Here is a 19,446-nt window from a genome sequence, read left to right as displayed (position 1 = left end):
GTGACGAGAATCTGTACGTAGCTAAAATCATGCTTATGTCTGGGTAGACTTAAGACTATATCATGCGATATTTGTATTACCTGAACTCAACTTGTTAGTCTAATTACCTAAACTTATAAATGTAATTTGATTAGAGATCATGTTAGGTCGAATCTCGATACCTTGAGTTGTTTGGCGGGATATCCGATTGCTGGTAACAATTATGCTTACTTTATGTTCCTTCTCTTGGATTGCAAACATGTTACTCATAATTCGATAAGTTTCTCCTCTTTATGTAGATCGGGCTGAACGCCTCGACAATATATTTGAGGTGCATCTATGGTTTGCGCCGGTCGACCCTCGACCGTGTACACACTATTTTGGATCGGGCCATACGACATCGGCATAACTCGTACGTAATACAGTTAGGAGTCCGAATATTCATGAGATTGCCCTTTGATTGAGATCTGGTTGTTACATGATATGCCTTATTTGTTGGAGATAGCGCTTTATATTCCTTACCCGTTTGAGGTAGCCTTTGATTCTTCTATTTGTTGAGATAGTATATGAGATTTGAGAAATTTATGTTGTCATCAGGTTGGAGGATTATGTTAGTTACAGATCTTACCTCATTATTGTTGTTGTATTTCATATCTGTTTATAATCTATTATATTTATTTATTAGACTACTAGTAAGTATCGATATCGACGCCTCGTTACTACGTCTCCGGGGTTAGGCTAGATACTTACTAGATACGCGTTGATTTACGTACTCATGCTACACTTCTGCACTAATTGTGCATGTATTTTTGTGGTCATTTGGGCGCATAGGCACAGATGCCGGGTGGACTTTATGGTGAACTATATTCTATGTTACAATCTGCAACACACACAGTCTCAATCATATTTATTTACTTTATCTTGTCTATCTTACATTCCAGACAGATGTTGTATTATTATTGTACTTCCTAGTAGATGCTCATGCACTTGTGACACCGAATTTTAAAATTTCTCGTAGATGTTTATGGACCATATTGTAACCTTCTTAGTTTATGTTTTACTAATATTATGTATATATTCACGGTTTATCTAAGCATTAATTTCTTATTTAATAAAAGCCTTGATTTTAATAATAACAGAATGAATAGATAAATGGTTAGTTCACCGTTTACTTGCCTAACTATGACGTTGGATGCCATCACGGCCATTTGTGGGAATTGGGTCATGACATACCAATTGATGAATTATTATAAGCTGCGAAAGTAATCCAGTATCAAAATAACATATAATCTAGACAACTAATATATTTGGGGTTTCACGGGTTACCTCTTGAAGCGTGAACAAAGCTCCTCTATCACATGAGCTTTCAATTTCACAACAACTCAATGAAATCTCCACCATCAGCACGGTCACGATTCCGGAACGTTCCACGGTCTTAAACTGTATTACCCAAATAATATTCGAAAATAGTAATTTCGTGTGGGCGAAATTTCTAGAAAAACTTGGCTAAAATTTCCGGCCACCATCTATTACTCCCTCTAGTTGGAAAACCTTATGTATTTATAGCATAAGTTTTAAGGGTTAAAACCCTTTTTCAAAACCTGTTGGGTTTTCTTTTCCGCCAGGAAAAGAATTCCTTTATTTCCTATTATTTAGGCACAACATGAACCACAAAATTTAGTTAACAAGGTTTTCAATTATAGAATTAATTTTTAATTTTTGAAATTAATATCCACCATAATTAATTAAGAATTATTCCACTAAAAATTCATAGTTGCACTCTTTATTCAATTTCGAAATTTATCGATTAAATCTTATTTAACTTTCTATGTTACGATTCATATACTAATCAATTAAATTAAATTACTTACAATTTAATTTATTGATTATTTCCTTTAGACTTTCGCTTAACTTATTTCATGTGTCACATACAAACCGGTCGAGTTTACACATGAAAACTTATGAGCTTTCATAAAGGTGTATCATCAATCTCTAAACCGAGACATGGATTTCATCAACTAACTATTATTTCGCCAATGTACAATATTATTATCCAATTTACCAGGCATATTGACCCACGAAAGAATCTCGCCTTTTAATAAATTAAAACAATAATAATATACATAACTAATAATAATTATATCAAGATTAAGAGTATAAGTACATTTAATGGCTAGAGTGTTTATTTTATTATGCCAGTATAAAATGTTTATCTCTACTTAGTCCGTTCAATACATACAAATTGTACTAGCACAAGAAGTTAAAATTAAATTATTCCCATAATCAAGATAAATTATATTATATCTTGTGTTACAATCATTGTTTGTCTAATGTCATCTTTAGATTGTAAACACAAATTTTATACTTATAAAAACCATGATTTAATCTTCTATACATTAAATCATCTACTATATAAGCAAATGACACATACTAATATATAATCTATTTAAAACTTAATTAAAATGAATAAATAATTATTACATAATAAATATTATATCCAAATCAAACTTATGGTTAATAATACATATCCCCACACTATGGGCTGCATTCAATAGAGTATTTAATTGCTGGCACGCGCTGTCTTAAAAATTAGGAAATAGAAGGACTTGGGGTTAAATAACTCAGTTCGAGTCAACTTGAAAAATTGGATGTCCCCACTTATGTCCTCCATTCAATAGACATATACAACTATAGATCAGCAACTATATTCCCTCTCCCTTTAAATTCCTAAAATACAGCTTTAGCAAAGCGAAGATCTAATCGCTAAGGGGCTGTAGAAACTATCCGCTCCATTTACCATTCTTGCTTATCCAAAATAAAGTAAGATGGCAGATGCAGTACTGAGTTTTTTGGTGGAGAACCTGTTGCAGATAATAAGCGAAAATGTGAAGCTGATTGCTGGTGCAAAGGGAGAGCTTGAACTTCTGGTCGAAGAGGTTAAGACCTTAAATGCCTTCCTAGACGAAGCTGCAAAAACTCAAAGCGATAACAAGCTTTGGAAACAGTTTATCAAGGATATTCGAATTACAGTATACAAAGCTGAGGATATCATTGATAAGTTCTTGGTTCAGGCGAAGCTGCACGCAGATAAAAATATAGTTAAGAGAGGTTTTGATTATAACTATGCCGGTGCAGTAAAAGAGCTCGGAGAGCAGGTCGGTATCGTCCTTCAAAAGGTCAAGAAACTACGCGAAGACAATAAACAGGCTTTTCAGCCGACGCCAGTGTCTGCTCGTCAGGGGGAAACAAGTACACAGGGCCAGGAGACACAGGTACGCCAGAAACCTAGCTATTTTGAAAACTTATCTTGTAAATATAAGCTTTTCTCTCTTTTCATGATAATATATTTCAAAAGCAAAGTATCATCTACTACATCTGTTTCAATTTAGGTGGCACTCACACCATGTTTAAGAAGGAAAAAAAAATATTTTTGAAACTGCTGTATTAAAAATTTAAAAGATAAATTTGTGTACTTATAAAAAAAATTATCAATAAGTTAAAATAAAAAGTTTAAAATTAAATTATTTTCAAAAAAAAAATATTTCATATAAATTGAGGAGTAAAATGTCTACTCCAAAAATAATAATGTAATAATAAAGAGCATTTATTGTTTGAATTCGTACAGTAATTAAAGAATCTAAGGTTCAAATGAGAAAATGATTTGTAGCAGAGTTGACCAATATAGGGAGACCGCGTATAAGAAAAGAAAGAATGTTATCAATTGAGGAATATAAACTATTGATGATCTTTCAGTTTCTTATGCAATAATTTGAGATCCACAGACATTTGCTGTTTTTTTCTTTCAAAAATATACTCTGTGTGATAATGTGAAGGAAAAGTTTGTCCTCGCAAAATGATATTTTCTGGAAAATCTTATCGATCCGTGCTTTTCGCTCGAGGAATGAAAATATTTTTTTGATAAAGTTTGATAACAGTTTGATAGTGCTTACATATAAAGTTTTTGGTGTTAAAGAATGATAATAGTGTCTGAGCGTTGTTTGATACAAGTAATTTGGAGTAAGAGTTGGGATATTTGAAGGGGAAAAAAGAATATTTTGGACCATAAGTGAGGAAAATTATTTTCTTCCGAAAACAACATTGGGAAATGACTTCATTTCTGAAAATATTTCCTTGAAAATTATTTGCACTCTCTTGGCCAATGTGTATAATTTATTCTTTGGTTCATTTGGGACTGCTATTTCTCAATTTTGATCTCCGTAGTAGTTTTACATGATTGTTGAACTATTTTACAGCTCTTCATTTAGTGTAATTGTGGGAATTGGTTCGTCGTAATCAAACAATTTGCTACACAAAGTCAACAGCAAAATGGATTATTTTTTGAGTCAAATTAACTTGTTTAGTATAGGTCTTATATCTAATCATATGAGGAAAAAGAATCCAAAAGGAACTTTCACTTATCGAATTCAGAAGATTGAACTTCTTGATTAAAAGCAATTGTCTCTTTGTTTGTCAGAGACTTAGTGGGCGTTTGGACATAAGAATTGTAAAATTCCAAAATAGGGTGAAAAATATTTTAAAGTGAAAATGGTATTTGAAACTTAGAGTTATGTTTGGACATGAATATAATTTTGAGTTGTTTTTGAAGTTTTGTGAGTGATTTGAGTAAAATTTTTGAAAAACAGCTTTTTAGAGTTTTTCAAATTTTCGAAAATTTTCAAAATGCATTTTCGTGAAAATTGAAAATTTTATGAACAAACGCTGATTTCGAAAAAAAAAAAAAAATTTGAAAAAAGGAAAAAAATTTTTATGTCCAAACGGGCTCTTAAATTCTCAAATAATCATACACCTTATGATTCTTTAACAAAAAATTACTAGATTAGTTTTGTCACTTTAAAATCATACAAGTTACGATTTTTTTTTTTAACAAAAGTCACGAAACTAATTTTTGACACTTTAAAATCATTGAACTTATAGTTGATTGCTCAAAAATAGATTTGACGGAAAACTCATTATATCTGACTAGAAACCTAAGTAAACATGCAAAGTCAGTATTATGCCAAGGTAGCTTTTAATGCCAGGAAGTAGAGCTAAATATTCACCCACTTAAAGTAAATAGAGACTATAACATAAACATGACTAAAAGTGATTTGCAATAAATAATGTACAACAACAACAACCCAGTAAAATTTTACAAGTGGAGTCTGGGGAGGGTAGAGTGTATGCAAACCTTACCCCTATCCCGAAAGAGCAGAGAGGTTGTTTTCAGTAGACCCTCGGCTCAAAAGGACAAAAAGAGAGATAATATATCAGTACTATCAACAGAAAATAATAAAAATAATTATGCATAGCCCCACGACCTCATCGACTTTAATGCGCATACAGTACCTAAAGTCTCGGTGGCTCTCGGAATGCCCCAATTCACCGAGCACAATGTCTCGATCCCCTTCTTCATTCAGAAGTCTATGAAAGTAAGTATGGCATCTCTTTTTAATTTGGTCCTCTCCCATCAATACTGTATCGTCCTCATCCTTGATGCACCTCATCTGATCCAAATCTCGAGCCTTCCTCTCTCTCGCCTTGGCCAGTCGGAATAACTTTTTCTCCATGCCTTTGGCCCTAGTTCCTCATACAGACGACTAAACGCCACAGTCACAGCCTCCGTGAGCGACAATTTTGCCTCCTTCCTAGCTACCTTATACCTCTCTCTGTTCGCTCTTCTCTGTTCGCTCTACTCTCCTCCTTGTTTGTGCTCCCTGCTAACTCCAGTATGCCACCTTTTTCGCTTCCACTTTACCTTAGACCACTTCATTCCACCACCAGTCGCTTCTGTGCCGGCCAGAGTAACCCTTCGAGACCCCTAACACCTCTCTCGCCACCTCCCTTATACAGTTCGCCGTTGTCGTCCACATAGTGCTCGTGTCCCCACTACTATTCCAGGTTCCCATAGCCGATAACCTCCCCTCCAACTCCTTGGCTTTATCCTTAGTCAAGGCTCTCCACCTGATCCTCGGTCGACCTCGTACAAACCTTTTCTTCCTCTTTATCATGATACCGATATCCATCACCAAGAGCCTATGATGTATCGTGAGGTCTCACCCGGTATAACCTTGCAATCCTTGCATAACCCTCTATCACACTTCCTGAGGAGGAGATAATCAATTTGAGTCTTCGCCATCGCACTTTGGAAAATAACCAGATGCTTCTCCCTCTTCGAAAAAACTAAAGTTCGCAAACACCAGCTCAAAAGCCTTAGCGAAATCCAACAGCGAAGTACCTCCTTCGTTCTTATCCCCAAAACCGAAGCCGGTATACACCTCGCCATAGCCACCAACAGTTGACCCAATATAACCACTGAAATCTCCTCCTATAAATAAACTCTCAGCAGGCAGAATACCACGCACAATCTCATCCAATCCTTCCCAAAAACGCATTTTAACCTCCTCATCCAAGCCCGTTTGCGGCGCGTAAGCGCTAACGACATTGATGGTGTACTCTCCGACCACTAACTTGATAGTCATTAATCTATCATTCACCCGCCTGACCTCTACCATAGACTCTAAGGTCCCTATCCACCAAAATACCCACTCCGTTTTTACCCTTCAAGACTCCAAAATACCACAACTTATACCCGTCCGCATCCGTTGCCTTCGATCCTACCCATCTAGTCTCCTGGACACACGTTATATTGACCTTCCTCTTCTGGAGAATATTCGCCAGCTCTATAGACTTACCAATCAATGTTCCTATGTTCCATGACCTAATTCTCAACCTACAGGCTCCCTTAATCCCCTTACCTCCCTTGCCTCCCGTCCCATCTCCTGACCCCTGCCCCACCCCCACCCTCACTTAGGATATGACCTTACTCTACCATCCAAAACCATAGCCACTATACCTACGACAGATTAAGAAAGCTCACTACACAAAATAGGCAACGGACCAAACTGAAAGAGGACAAGTTGTAACTACAGGCACGTTACTAATATGGCTAAGTTAATGCGAACTAAAATGGGAACAAGTTAACTAACACAAAGAAGGAAACAGGATAGCGGAAGGTACCAACTCCCGAGAGTAGTATCTGAAAATTCGACTTGGTGCACACCCGATGTCACAGACACTGGCGTACTTCCTTCCAACTCCCACCAGCCTTTGCAAACACCAACCAGGGATGCTCCAAGCTGCTCGCTCGTACGCCTCGCGCTCGTCGCCAACTGCCGCGACTAACAACTTGAAAAATCACAATACACCAACCGCAAAACCAACAAAGGGTTGCTGTCAACCCGCCACCGCTCACTGGTGTTTAATTCTACGGCAGCTCGGGATGCCCAACTAAACAACGGGAAGATCGGCGGCAATTGCAGCGGGAGGGTCGAAGAAATGATGAATCAAACACAAAGAAGGGTAAAAGGGGTGGGGGAGGGGGAGTGACTCAGACAGAAGAAGAAAAGAAGAAAAAAAGAAAGAGAGGGGTCGCCGACCGGGGCTGTTGCCGGCAGAGGCTGCCTGTTAGGGTTTCCAGCGGCATGGAAAACAAAAAGGGGGAGGGGAAGAGAGCAGAAAGAGAAGAGAGAAGAAGGAGGAGAGATGAGAGGGGTCGCCGGTTGGGGAACGCCGGCAGGGACTGGGGCAGGGGAAAAGCAAAGAAAAATAGAGGGGGAGAAAGAAGAAACGGGGAGAAAGAGGGGGAGAAAGCAAAGCTCAGTTCGAATAGTAATGCTATTGATCGTAATCAATGGAATAGACAACCAGAAAAATCGATTAAGTTGGTGACTTATAATCAACCAATCATAGTTCGTTAACTTCCGAGATGTTAGGGAAAATAAATTGTTGTATGTAGACCTCCTTCTTCGGGGAGCATTTTTGCGATGATATCACAAAGGACATTATTTGGCAAAGAAAAAGAAAACAGTTTTTTTAGGACAAGTGGTTTGTTATGATAATTTTCAGCAAATTGCTTCTCTCATATGGATATATTTTTTGTGAAAACAGCCACCTAAGTTTTAGGTTATATTATTTTTTTATTTTTTTTTTAAGCAACTATACCACTCGACAGCACTTGCCTCCAAAGCTTACAAGATGTCCAAACCAAAATAGAAGTTGCATGAAGCTACTAGCTATTAAAAAGATAGAAAAACTAAAATCTAATGAACTAGCTATTACAACATAATAAGTTGAATGCTTCCTTCTCCTATCAGTGTATGTGAATCCAATTGTCATTGGCAAATACCAAGCAGCACCTATCAAGCTCTCACCAGGCGCCAGGGTATACTGTCCATAGGCTAAAATTATTTTACAAATATCTCCACCACAGAATTGAAGCCAGCATAGTCTTCCAATTGTAGCTACTATATGATCTCCATTTGCAGTGGATTGATTTTGTCCAAGTATTAATCATCTGAGTCTTTACAGAAACAACTTTGCAAGTTTTTTTTTTTGTTTTCGGGAAAGAGCTTCCGATTGAGATGGTTTTGCAAAAACCAAATATATTTTTTAAATATTTTATATGCTAAAGATACTAAGTTAAGTGCAGAAATAGTTGGCTTTGTTTGTTGACGTGAAAAGTCATCTTGGCATTTTAGATGATACGGGTGTTGCCTACTTGTCATTTGGCAAGGAGATTAGTGGAGTAGTATAGAGATAGAAAAAAGGATTTGTATATGGTATTCAGTGACTTTAAAAAAGCGTACGATAAAGTCCCGAAGCAAGTTCTGTAGAGGTGTTTGGAGGTCAGTAGCGTTCCAGTAGCATACATTAGGGTGATTAAAGATATGTATGATGGTGCTATGATTCGGATGAAGACTGTAGGAAGTGACACGGAATATTTTCCAATTATTATGAGGTTACACCAGGGGTCGACTCTCAATCCTTTTTTATTTGCCTTGGCGATGAACGTACTAACGTGGCATATCCAAGGGAATGTGCCATGGTGCATGTTATTTTCCAATGACATAGTATTGATCGACGAGACGCGAGGCAGGGTTAACGCAAGATTGAAGGTTAGAGATAGACATAGGAGTCTAAAGGTTTCAAGTTGCACACGACCAAATTAGAATATTTGAAATGCAAATTCAGTGACGAGACTCATGCAGCAAATGTGGATGTGAAGTTTGATACTCAAGTTATCCCCAAGAGAGGCTGTTTCAAGTATCCCGGGTCTATAATCAGGGTAACAGGGAAATTAACGAGCATGCCGCATATCATATTAGAGCGGAATGGATGAAAATGTATGTACACATCCAGTGTTCTATGTAATAAGAATGTGTCGCTAATACTTAAGGGTAAATTCTACAGAGTAGTGGTTAGACCAACCATGTTGTATGGGGCTGAGTGTTGGCCAGTCAAGAATTCACATGTGCAAAAGATGAAAGTATAGCAGAAATAAGAATGTTTAGATGGATGAGTGGGTGTATCGGGAGAAATAAGATTATAAACAAAATTTATTCGGGACAAAGTGGTAGTGCCTTCCGTGGAGGATAAGATACGAGAATCGAGGCTGAGATGGTATATGCACGTTAAGAGATAAAGCATTGATACTCATGTTAGGAGGTGTAAGAGCTTGGCCATGGTGGGTTTGAGAAGAGGTCGAGGTTGGCCAAAGAAGTACCGGGGAGAGGTGATTAGGCAGAACATTACATTGCTTCAGCTTACTGAGGACATGACCCTTGATAGGCAGTGCAGGTCGAGGATAAGGGTAAAAGGTTATAAGTAGGTAATTATAAGTTTCTTCTTTTCATACGAGTAGATTTAGTATAACTCATGTACCTTATATTCTTAGATCTATGTTACGTCATGTTGTTAAGTTCGCTTCAATTATCTACTTTTACTGTTGTCACTATTTGATACTACTTATTCTTTTCTTTCTCTTTTTATTTTCTCTTCTTTTTTTTCTTTCTTTCTTTTTTTCTTCTTCTGAGCCGAGGATCTATAGGAAACGGTTTTTCTACCTTTACTAGGTAGGGGTAAGGCCTGCGTACATATTACCTTCCCCTTCTTATAATAATATACTGGGTTTGACCAAATTTAATGGTTTCAGTACCATAATTATTTTTTGTGTCATAAGTTTAGTGATTTTAAAGTGACAAACTAAGTTTGTTCACTTGAAGTGTCAAAAATTAGTTTAGTTCGAACTAATTAAAATAATCAAACTAAATTAGTTTGAAGAGGCAAAAATTATTTATTAGTTTGAAAGCATCTTAATCAAACTAAATCAAATTTTGCCACTTCAAAATAGCTAAACTTATGATTGCTTACTCAAAGAATTATTCAGTGACTTCTCTAGGAAAGAAATTGAAAATTAAATTATAAGTGACAAATATTAGTCTATGACTTTTGTGTAGAAAAGCGAATGATTATTTGAGTACTAATATTTTTTTGGAGTAACTTTTATGACATACTTATTGTGGAATTATTTCACAAGACATATAAGCTGCTCAATTTGTTATTATTCGACTTGTTTACGTGGAATTTTATCTCACAGTAGCATTACACGATAAAGAAACCTTTGCCAACTCTTGGAAAATTTGAGAAAAAAAAGTAAGTTTGTGCTAAAAGAAAAGGATACTTACAGTTTTTTTGAAAATTGGTGATTATTTCGTCATAGAGAAAAAAGGAATTATTCTTGAATATTACCCTAAAGCGCCATTTCTTCAGAGAGCAATTCCTTTTTTTAAAAAAAATCTGCAAATTCTTGAAAAAACTAAACAAGCACGTTTTAAAAATCTTTCCGCGCGCTTTGGAAAAAAATTCAGCAACAAGCGTGATTATTTTTTTACTTAGAGAATATGAGAATTCTGTAGTTCTGCTTTTTGATATCCAATCCGTTTGATCATCCTAAAGGTTCCACACTTGGAGGATGCTGAAGTGGTCGGTTTCGACAAGGAAGCAGAAACAGTGATCAAGCGACTCGTGGAAGGATCAGATGAGTTAGAAGTCATCCCTGTTGTGGGTATGGCTGGACTTGGAAAAAGCACTCTCGCAATAAAAATCTATAATGATTCTAAGATTTCTTATGACTTCTTCAGTAACATTTGGGTTTATGTTGGCCAGAATTACAAACTAAAGGAGGTACTTCTTAGTATTTTGAAATCGTATACGAAACAGATGAACATATATCAAGATAAGAATGAGAATGAATTATCCAAGATAATATGTGATTTTGTGTCCAAAGGAGGTAAATGTCTCATTGTCTTGGACGATGTATGGAACCCAGAAGTTGTAGATTCTGTCATGAAAGCTTTCCCAAAAAACAAGAAAGGCCACCGAATCATGATGACCACTCGTGAAGGACGTGTGGCGAAATATGCCAATGACAATCCTCACAATCTGAAATTTCTAGAACATCATGAAAGTTTTGAGTTGTTAGAAAAGAGAGTTTTTGGCAATAGAAGTTGTCCTCCAGACTTAGTAACACATGGAAAAAGCATTGCAGAAAAATGTAGTGGAGTACCACTCGCAGTAGTGGTGATTGCAGGAGCTTTAAGAGGTCGTACGAGTGAAGGTGAATGGCAAATAGTTGAGCAAAATGTAGGCAAGTACCTTATAGATCAAAACGACCCTACAAGCAACTGTTTGAAATTTGTGGAAATGAGTTACAATCGTTTGCCTGAAGATATGAAGGCATGCTTCTTGTATTGTAGCGCTTTTCCACAAGGCTTTGAAATTCCGGCTTGGAAGTTGATTCGCTTGTGGATCTCCGAAGGATTGATTATCTCCAACTTGCCTGGCAGTACCCTCGAGAATATAGCAGAGTATATTCTGAATGACCTTGTCAATAGGAATTTGCTGATAATATTGGAAAAGAAAGCTGATGGTAAAATAAAAACATGTCGTCTTCACGACATGTTGCACATGTTCTGCAAGGTTAAAGCTACTGATGAGGGTCTTTTCCAACAAGTAGGTGAAAAACCTGATCAGGTTGGTCTTGGTATACCAGAGCAAGATACTTGTCGCCGGTTGTGTATTCAACTCTCAATTCTGGATGATTTTATCTCCACGAGACCAATGACAGAGCATGTTAGATCTTTCTTATGTTTTTCCTCAAAACAAAAAGGAACAATTGAGCTGTCCACTGGAAACATCCGAAACTTCCACAAAGCATTTCCTCTTATTAGGGTCTTGGACGTTGAACGCATCAAATTTGGTTTCTCAAAGGATTTTAATGCACTATTTCATCTGAGGTATATTGCTATCTCAGGTGACTTCAAGTCCATTCCTCCGTCCTTTGGTAAGTTTTGGAATTTACAGACAGTTATACTTAATACAAGTACATCAGAGGGCATTCTTGACATAAAAGCAGATATATGGAACATGCTACGGTTGAGGCATCTGCACACCAACGTCCCTGCAAAATTGCCGTCCCCTTCTAGTACTCCAACAAGTAAACATTCTTGCCTACAAACTCTTTCTAAAGTTGCACCAGAAAGTTGCAGAAAAGATGTGCTTGCAAGGGCTTGTAATCTCAGAAAATTATGTATTCAAGGGCAAATGGTAAGCTTTTTTGAAACTAGCAAGGGCGGGTTCAGCAATTTTGGAGAGCTAAAGTGCCTGGAACATTTGAAGCTGTTGAATGATGTTTTAACCAAAGATCTACACCTTCCTCCAACATTCTTTGGATTTCTTCGCAATCTGAAGAAATTAACCTTGTCAAAAACACAGTTTGAATGGAGTGAGGCGAACAGATTGGCACAATTGGAATGCCTTGAGGTCCTAAAATTGAAAGAAAATGCATTTATAGGGACGTCCTGGGAGTCTGAGATAGGAGGTTTTAGCCTACTCAAGGTATTGTGGATTGATAGGGCAGACCTCAAATCTTGGAAGGTTTCAAATGCTCAATTTCAAAATCTTAAGAATCTTGTTCTTAAATCCTGCGTTGAGCTTGAAGCTGTACCAATTGAGTTGGCTGATATACGTAGCCTTCAAGAGATGAGGCTGGAGAGCACAATCAAGGCAATCAAATCTGCAAAAGAAATCGAACTCAAGAAACAACAAGCTCCACAAAGCAGCAAATTCAAGCTCACTATATTTCCTCCTGAAAGTACTGATTCCAAGGCCACACAGTAAAGTTGACAAGGTTAGTCAAATTCATTTTTTCATGAGATGATTTTAAACTTCTATTATGTATTTAACTATTTGTTTGTCTTTACACTATTATATTCATGTTCAACAGTTATATATCTATTATCTGTATAGAGATTGCTATGAGACTACATCTGCATCTATACTATATGATTTCATTTTTGTGATATGAGCGTGGAAGTGTCTTTTATGATTATTCTGATCTATCAATCTATAAAATTCAGTTATTCTGGTAACACTACGCGGTGTTGTTAGTCATATGTTATAGCATTTGACAGCATGTTGTATCGGCTTCATCACCATTATAATGTGGTCTTTTAGTATCAGTTACTAAATTAAATGGCTCGACCTTGATTTAGTCCATATTATTTTATTGTAACTTATATCGACTTTTTTGTTACTATACCTTATGGAGTGTTGTGAATGAATTAGTGGTTTCTTCTCCAAACCACGTAGAGATCTGTGAGAAACATCTCCTCTGCTTTATTTTCTTGCTTGTTATTTCCAATACTAATTTTCTTCCTTTCTCCAGGAGAGAATCAAAGCATGACGTTGAAGGGACCCGTTGTCGGGCTTGAAACAACCTTCCTGCGTCTGTTGCATTTCGAATTCTCCATCATGTGGAGTGCTTTCTTTCTCACTTGTGGAACTGTTTGCGTGTTTTGTTCTGTTATGATTGTACTCCAACAGAACATGTTTCATTCTTGTATTTTCGTGTTTTATCTTCTGTTATGGTTGTATTTGCTTTGTTTCATTCAGGTATTTGTTTTCTTTCATTCTTGTACGAGTGTTGCTTTCATCTATCATTGTGTTTTTTGTCGAAAGACATGTTATTCCAACCAAATAAAATGGTGTGAGTTTTATTTTTACTCGTAATCTTTCACATGAATTCTAGTTATTTAATTGGAATGTTTCAAATTCAAATTATGACATCTAGTTTTCTCTGCGATGAGTTTTTCTATACAATGACAACATAATAGATTGTTTATATCATGTCACCGGAAAGATACTTATAGGTAATTGTTCATAAGAAGTGGGATTAATTGATAAACTAAAAAGTTAAGACAAGCTGCTACATCAAATTAAAATTGATATTGTAAAATTCTTTACAATATCATATACAAGTATCGCTCTCCAAAAAGAGAGCTTAACCGGCAATCGGTTCCATGCACTCGCATTCATAATGAAACAAGAGCATGGGTGGATTGTGTCCAATTTAAAACATAGTTGATTAGAGATAGAAATAGTCGACTAATCATTTCCAGCAGGTTCGATTGAGCAAAAGTAAATTATGTAGAAACAAAAACAGTAAAGACACATGAGTTTTATATTGGTTCAGTACCGGTGTGGTACCTACATCCAGTTCCCTTAGATCACAAGGGTTCTCTTAGATCTTCAATATTGAATCGTTACAACAGTTATGGTTTTAGTTCGTTCACCACTAACGATATTCAACAACAGTGTTTGTCTTTGCTTGACACAACTTTTGTTTTGTTTTCTAACTCTTCCTATCTTTTGTGACCCTAGTAAACTCAAGAATACAATGTTTGCACTAAGAACTAGAAAGTTATAGAAACATGTATTAAGTTGCGTCATTCTTTCTTCTATCTTCCAGCCTTTTTATAGGAATGACTTGCGGTCTTTAATTCTTCTCTTAAACTAGCCATTGCAGATCGATCATTGATTGAGGCAAGAATATTCTAAGAGATTTGATCCAAGGGTTGCCTCTGAATTCAGCTTACAAGGAAGGCTGAATCCAATTATCTTCTTTCCTTCTTGCGTTCCTGATATATAGGAATGATTTGCGACACGACTTGATTAATCCATCACCAGAATCTTCTAGTCTCTTTCTCCATAGACTCTCCTTAATTTATGAACTGATTTCCCCATAGCAGTTGCATTTGATCTTATTTCCTTTTGATAGCATTGCTTCCCTGATTTCCTGCAATTGATTAGAGTATATAAGATTTGCACTATTGTCATCATTAAAACTTAGGTGTAACAATCTCTTTTTTTTTATGATGACAATCAAAACGAGTAAATAGAGCAGATGGCACTTCCCTTTTAGTGAAGGCTCCCCGAGTGTGTGCATGCCAGAATTTTGATGCTGATGTTGCTCCCACTGAATTGTTACACTGCATTACTCTAATGTTTCTCCACCTTTGACATCAATCAAAAAGAAAGAAGAAAGTGTAGGGAGACATGAAAGTAATATGACAAGTAACATGCAAGTAGCAAATAATAAGCATGGCAGATAATGTAGAAGATATTATGCCTTTAGCTGAGGCATATGATAATGGTTCTTACATACCAAAACCAAAACAAACAGTACCAAAAAAATTATTTTAGACACATACACACATAGTGGGCCTCAGTTCCTCCCCAGAAAGTATTTCAGGATATTGATCACTTTGGTGCAGATAGCATTGTAGAACGTTTCAACTTCTTTGGTGACCTTCTTCATCTTCTCTGTCATGGAATTGAATGTCCTGATTCCTTATCTTTTTGTGGCTCCCATGTCCATCCTGAGTTTGGCTACATCTGTACCTGTTTTTTTTAGTGACATCACTAATCTTATCCATTTGCTCTTTCATGGCAATGAGCATGGTCTTTACTCCATCCAATCCTCGCTGAATTTGCTGTAAGTTGTTGGTGGCAGACGACTGAGTCTCTGGTGGTTCAGTAGTTGGCTCAACCTGCACTGGAGTACTTCTAATTATGACATGTCTAACCCATACTTCTACACTTAAAGTGTATCCCATCATAGCAAAAGTTGTCTTATCATAGATACTTGAGATGAATTTGGGAGAAAAGGGTACCAAATCAACCTTCATGACTTCTAGAATGTGGGAGATAAGCAGACCATAGGGTAAATAGGAAGCAGAGGATAATACATCTCTAATATTTTTAAGCATATACCGACGAATACACACAAACCAGTCAAGTCATTTGTTGTTCAAAAAACAGTACATAACAAAAATATCCCTAATGGTTAAAGTGATGAAGGATCCAGTCTTGGGAGAAGGGTGATTGCAATCATGTGAGCTAATACACGATATTCAAATTTAAGACTTTTGGGACCAATATCAGGGGGATTTCAGACAGGGTAGCTTTTGCCTCTTCTAGGTTTACTTCAAAATCTTATGGCCAAGAGTTCTGAACAAACACATCATAACCATGAAACTTTGCAGAAAAGATTTTCTCAAATTGATACACATCAAGCACAATACGAGTACCTAGGACAATTGACTCCAAATCATCTTGGTCATTCATAAATAGATTTGTATAGAACATTCGCACAAGTTCTTCATACACAGTATTTCCAACAGTATCAAACATAGGAGAAAGGCCTTAAAAATCAAAAATTGAAACAATATCACAGTAAACATCGAGAGAGACTTACAGTGCGCCCATAAGCCATAGATTTTGACTTATAGAATTCAAACCTCGATTTCTCAGTTGGACCATAGAAGTTCAACTTATCCTCAGGCCCAAAATCAGTGCTTCGCACTTTCCCCTTTTTGCATGTAGGCCTTTTGGATGTTTGATCCATGGGTCTCTTGCCGGCTCTTTTCTGGCTTAATACTCGATCCACCGACGAATCACTACTCTCATTATCACTTTTGAGAGGGTCTGAATCAAGAGATGATTTAAGGTCGACAATTTCTTTAGGGTTTTGAGTCTTTTGAAACCGTCTACTTCATCTTGTGACAGTTGAAGAGGAGAGGGTTTTCTTAGCTATGGTAGAGAAGTTTGGCGAGAAGTGAGGAATAATGAGAGAAATGGGGTACTTAATAGGCCGCTTGGGAGATTGAAGGATTGCATTGGTTAGAGGAAGGGTTAGGAACAGATCAAAGTAACACTTATGAGGAAGGGTTAGGAATAGATCTCCCATTAGTACCATTGGAACATCTATGGACATACGCGAATAATAAAACCTCTAGACATGTACCTACCAATAAAAGGAGGGAGGCTCGCCAAAGTATAACCAAGGCCGACTCTAAGGTGAAGCTATTAAGGCCATTTCCTTAGGCCCCCAAATTTAAGGGGGCCCATTTTTAGCAAAAATAGGTTATAGGCTTATAGTTTTATTTTCCCTATATATTGAGAAGTTAAATTTAAGAAAGACATAAACATACTTTATGGAGTTTGATATGTATAGAACCTTTAAACCTGAATTTTATCATTAACAGTGTAAGATGGGGAGTGCAAACACCATCATAAGTAAATTAAGTTCCTTTCTCATTTTTCATACATGTGTTTCTTATGCCAATGCCTCAACTATTATTGTTGAACAACATTAATTGATTTGAAGGTTCTTATTACTGGTTACATTGCTCAACAAAAAAATATTTTTCACCATTGAAATATAGAAATTGGATTTGATAATAATGGTGTAATTTATAAAAGAAAATATTTGATGAAAATGTTAATAATCGCAAAGTCTCTTGAAGATTTTTTTTTAAGTTGGTTGCTTCTTATATGTAACACACCAAGCCAAGTTCACTTCAGAATAGATTTAAACAATTTAAAGTGTATGTTCTTTAATATTTCTTAAAACATAATAGTCACTCCAATATTGACGATTTAGACTTATTTTTTAAATTAAAAATGTTAAATAATTTAAACTTACCTAAGAGCAATAATGTCTCAAAAAATATTAAACGAGTTAGCTATATTATCAATTGAAAAAGAAGAATTAGAAGAAATTGATTGTAACAAAAAAATAACTTTGCTTCTCACAGAGCATAAAAAATAGACTTCAAATAAATAAAGATTTACTTTTTTAGTTTAAGTTCTCCATTAAACTTTGGCTTTAGGCCCCTAGTGTAGTTGAGCCACCCTAGAGTATAACAGAGAATGGAGTAGATTAAACTTTGGCTTTAGGCCCCTAGTGTAGTTGAGCCACCCTAGAGTATAACAGAGAATGGAGTAGATGTATAAAGCCCCATAAATTTTAAAATTTTACTTCGGTCTAATTACGTACATAATAATGTGATTTAGAAAATCTTGATATGTGTAAAACCCACATGAGGTTGTTATATCCTTAAATATGTTAACGAGGTTATGGTATGCATTAGAGAAAGTTTGGAGTTGTAGAATAGGAAATAACCAAAACATGAAATTATATATGTTCGTCACCTACCTCGCATATACGTCACCCCCAAAATTTAACTAATATCATAGCCAATGAGGAAATTACCCTCAAACCAAAGTTAGGAAAGATATTTATCTCTTTCGGGCTAGTTTTCAATCTTGAATCGCGTCAGAATCTATATCTAGCCCTCCAATCGCGCAAATACATACCAAACATCATCTAAGGAGGTCAACAATGCCATATCAAGCAATCCCAATCCATAAAGTTTCGATCTTTGAAGAAATTTCCAAAAGTCAACAAAAGTCAATCAGGGCCCACGTGCCCGAAATCCGAAATAAATACTAAATTCTGATGGACCATAATCCCAAATATGTAATTAGTTTTCATAATTGAGTCCAAATCGGTGCTCAAATCCCCAAAATACACTCTCTTAAAGTGTAGACAAAACCGCAAATTGTCTTTCAAAAATTTCATGTTTTAGAAGTAGAAATCCATGGGTAATTAAGATATAATGTCAAATCCAAGTGACAATTGCTTACCTCCAATGTAATAGCGAAATTGCACTTTAAAATTTTTTCCTCTCAAAGTCTAGGACTTAAAATATGAAATAATAGGCAAAGTTTCGAAATTAGCAACTTAAATGCACTGCCCCGCGGTACCCTACACACGCGGTTGTACCCTCGCGATCACAAAAGATCAACCTGCCTCCAGCTCTAGCTATGAATTGCTAACTCAAAGACTCATACGCTAACGCGACGTCCACACTGCCCTGGCTTTCGTGAATGTGACGCTTCCCACCCGAATGTGATGGCCAAAATCTCACAAGGCAACAAAGCTCCACAAACGCGATGACTTTATCGCGAATGCGATAAAGAAATCACAGGGACCCCAAAACACCCTCTATGATCACGATGCTCCTTCCGAGATCGCGAATCTCATTAGAACAACACCAAAAATCAGCAATGCAACACAACCCAAATAATAATAGGGTTCAGCTAAACGTAACATGAGGATAACTAGACATGCTTTTCAGATATGACGGTCAAGGTATCAACTTTTAGAATTCACTTAGATAGATATTTAACAAGATAAAACGTTCAGGTCAAGCTCTAAACATCAAGTAGAGACATCAATTACAAAATTGGCATGAGGAGTAATACAACTTTATGCTTGCATGTCAGATTTACATGCCAAATCAACAAAGAATCATGGTTGAATATCAAGTATGCGTAATCCCAGCACATTAAAAGTGTCTAGCACTCAATGCCCCTCAATCATTGTCTCAACACACTCACGGTGCCTGGCAAGATGCCCATGGATCCTCACATACACATGCA

General features: G+C 36.5%; 1 protein-coding gene across 1 annotated transcript; it reads left to right on the top strand.

The window, feature by feature from the left end:
- Nucleotides 1-2,635: 2,635 nt before the first annotated feature.
- Nucleotides 2,636-13,880, top strand: LOC104120472 (putative late blight resistance protein homolog R1A-3). The gene is made up of 3 exons (XM_009632225.4): nt 2,636-3,251; nt 10,774-13,006; nt 13,544-13,880. Exons 1-2 carry the CDS (start codon nt 2,805-2,807, stop codon nt 12,994-12,996), a joined length of 2,670 nt encoding a protein of 889 aa, XP_009630520.1. The 5' UTR covers nt 2,636-2,804; the 3' UTR covers nt 12,997-13,006; nt 13,544-13,880.
- Nucleotides 13,881-19,446: the final 5,566 nt, after the last annotated feature.

This window comes from Nicotiana tomentosiformis, chromosome 4, assembly GCF_000390325.3.
Source record: "Nicotiana tomentosiformis chromosome 4, ASM39032v3, whole genome shotgun sequence".
Lineage (NCBI taxonomy): Eukaryota > Viridiplantae > Streptophyta > Magnoliopsida > Solanales > Solanaceae > Nicotiana > Nicotiana tomentosiformis.
The sequence above is the reverse complement of the archived record's forward strand: the minus strand, read 5'-3'. Positions and strand labels throughout refer to the sequence as shown.

What these genes read in the sequence shown, in the direction of transcription:
- LOC104120472 (XM_009632225.4), top strand. Translation starts at nt 2,805, where the DNA reads ATGGCAGATGCAGTACTGAGTTTTTTGGTGGAGAACCTGTTGCAGATA. An exon ending in CACAGGGCCAGGAGACACAG is followed by an intron (nt 3,252 to 10,773) that starts GTACGCCAGAAA and finishes ATCATCCTAAAG; the next exon opens with GTTCCACACTTGGAGGATGC.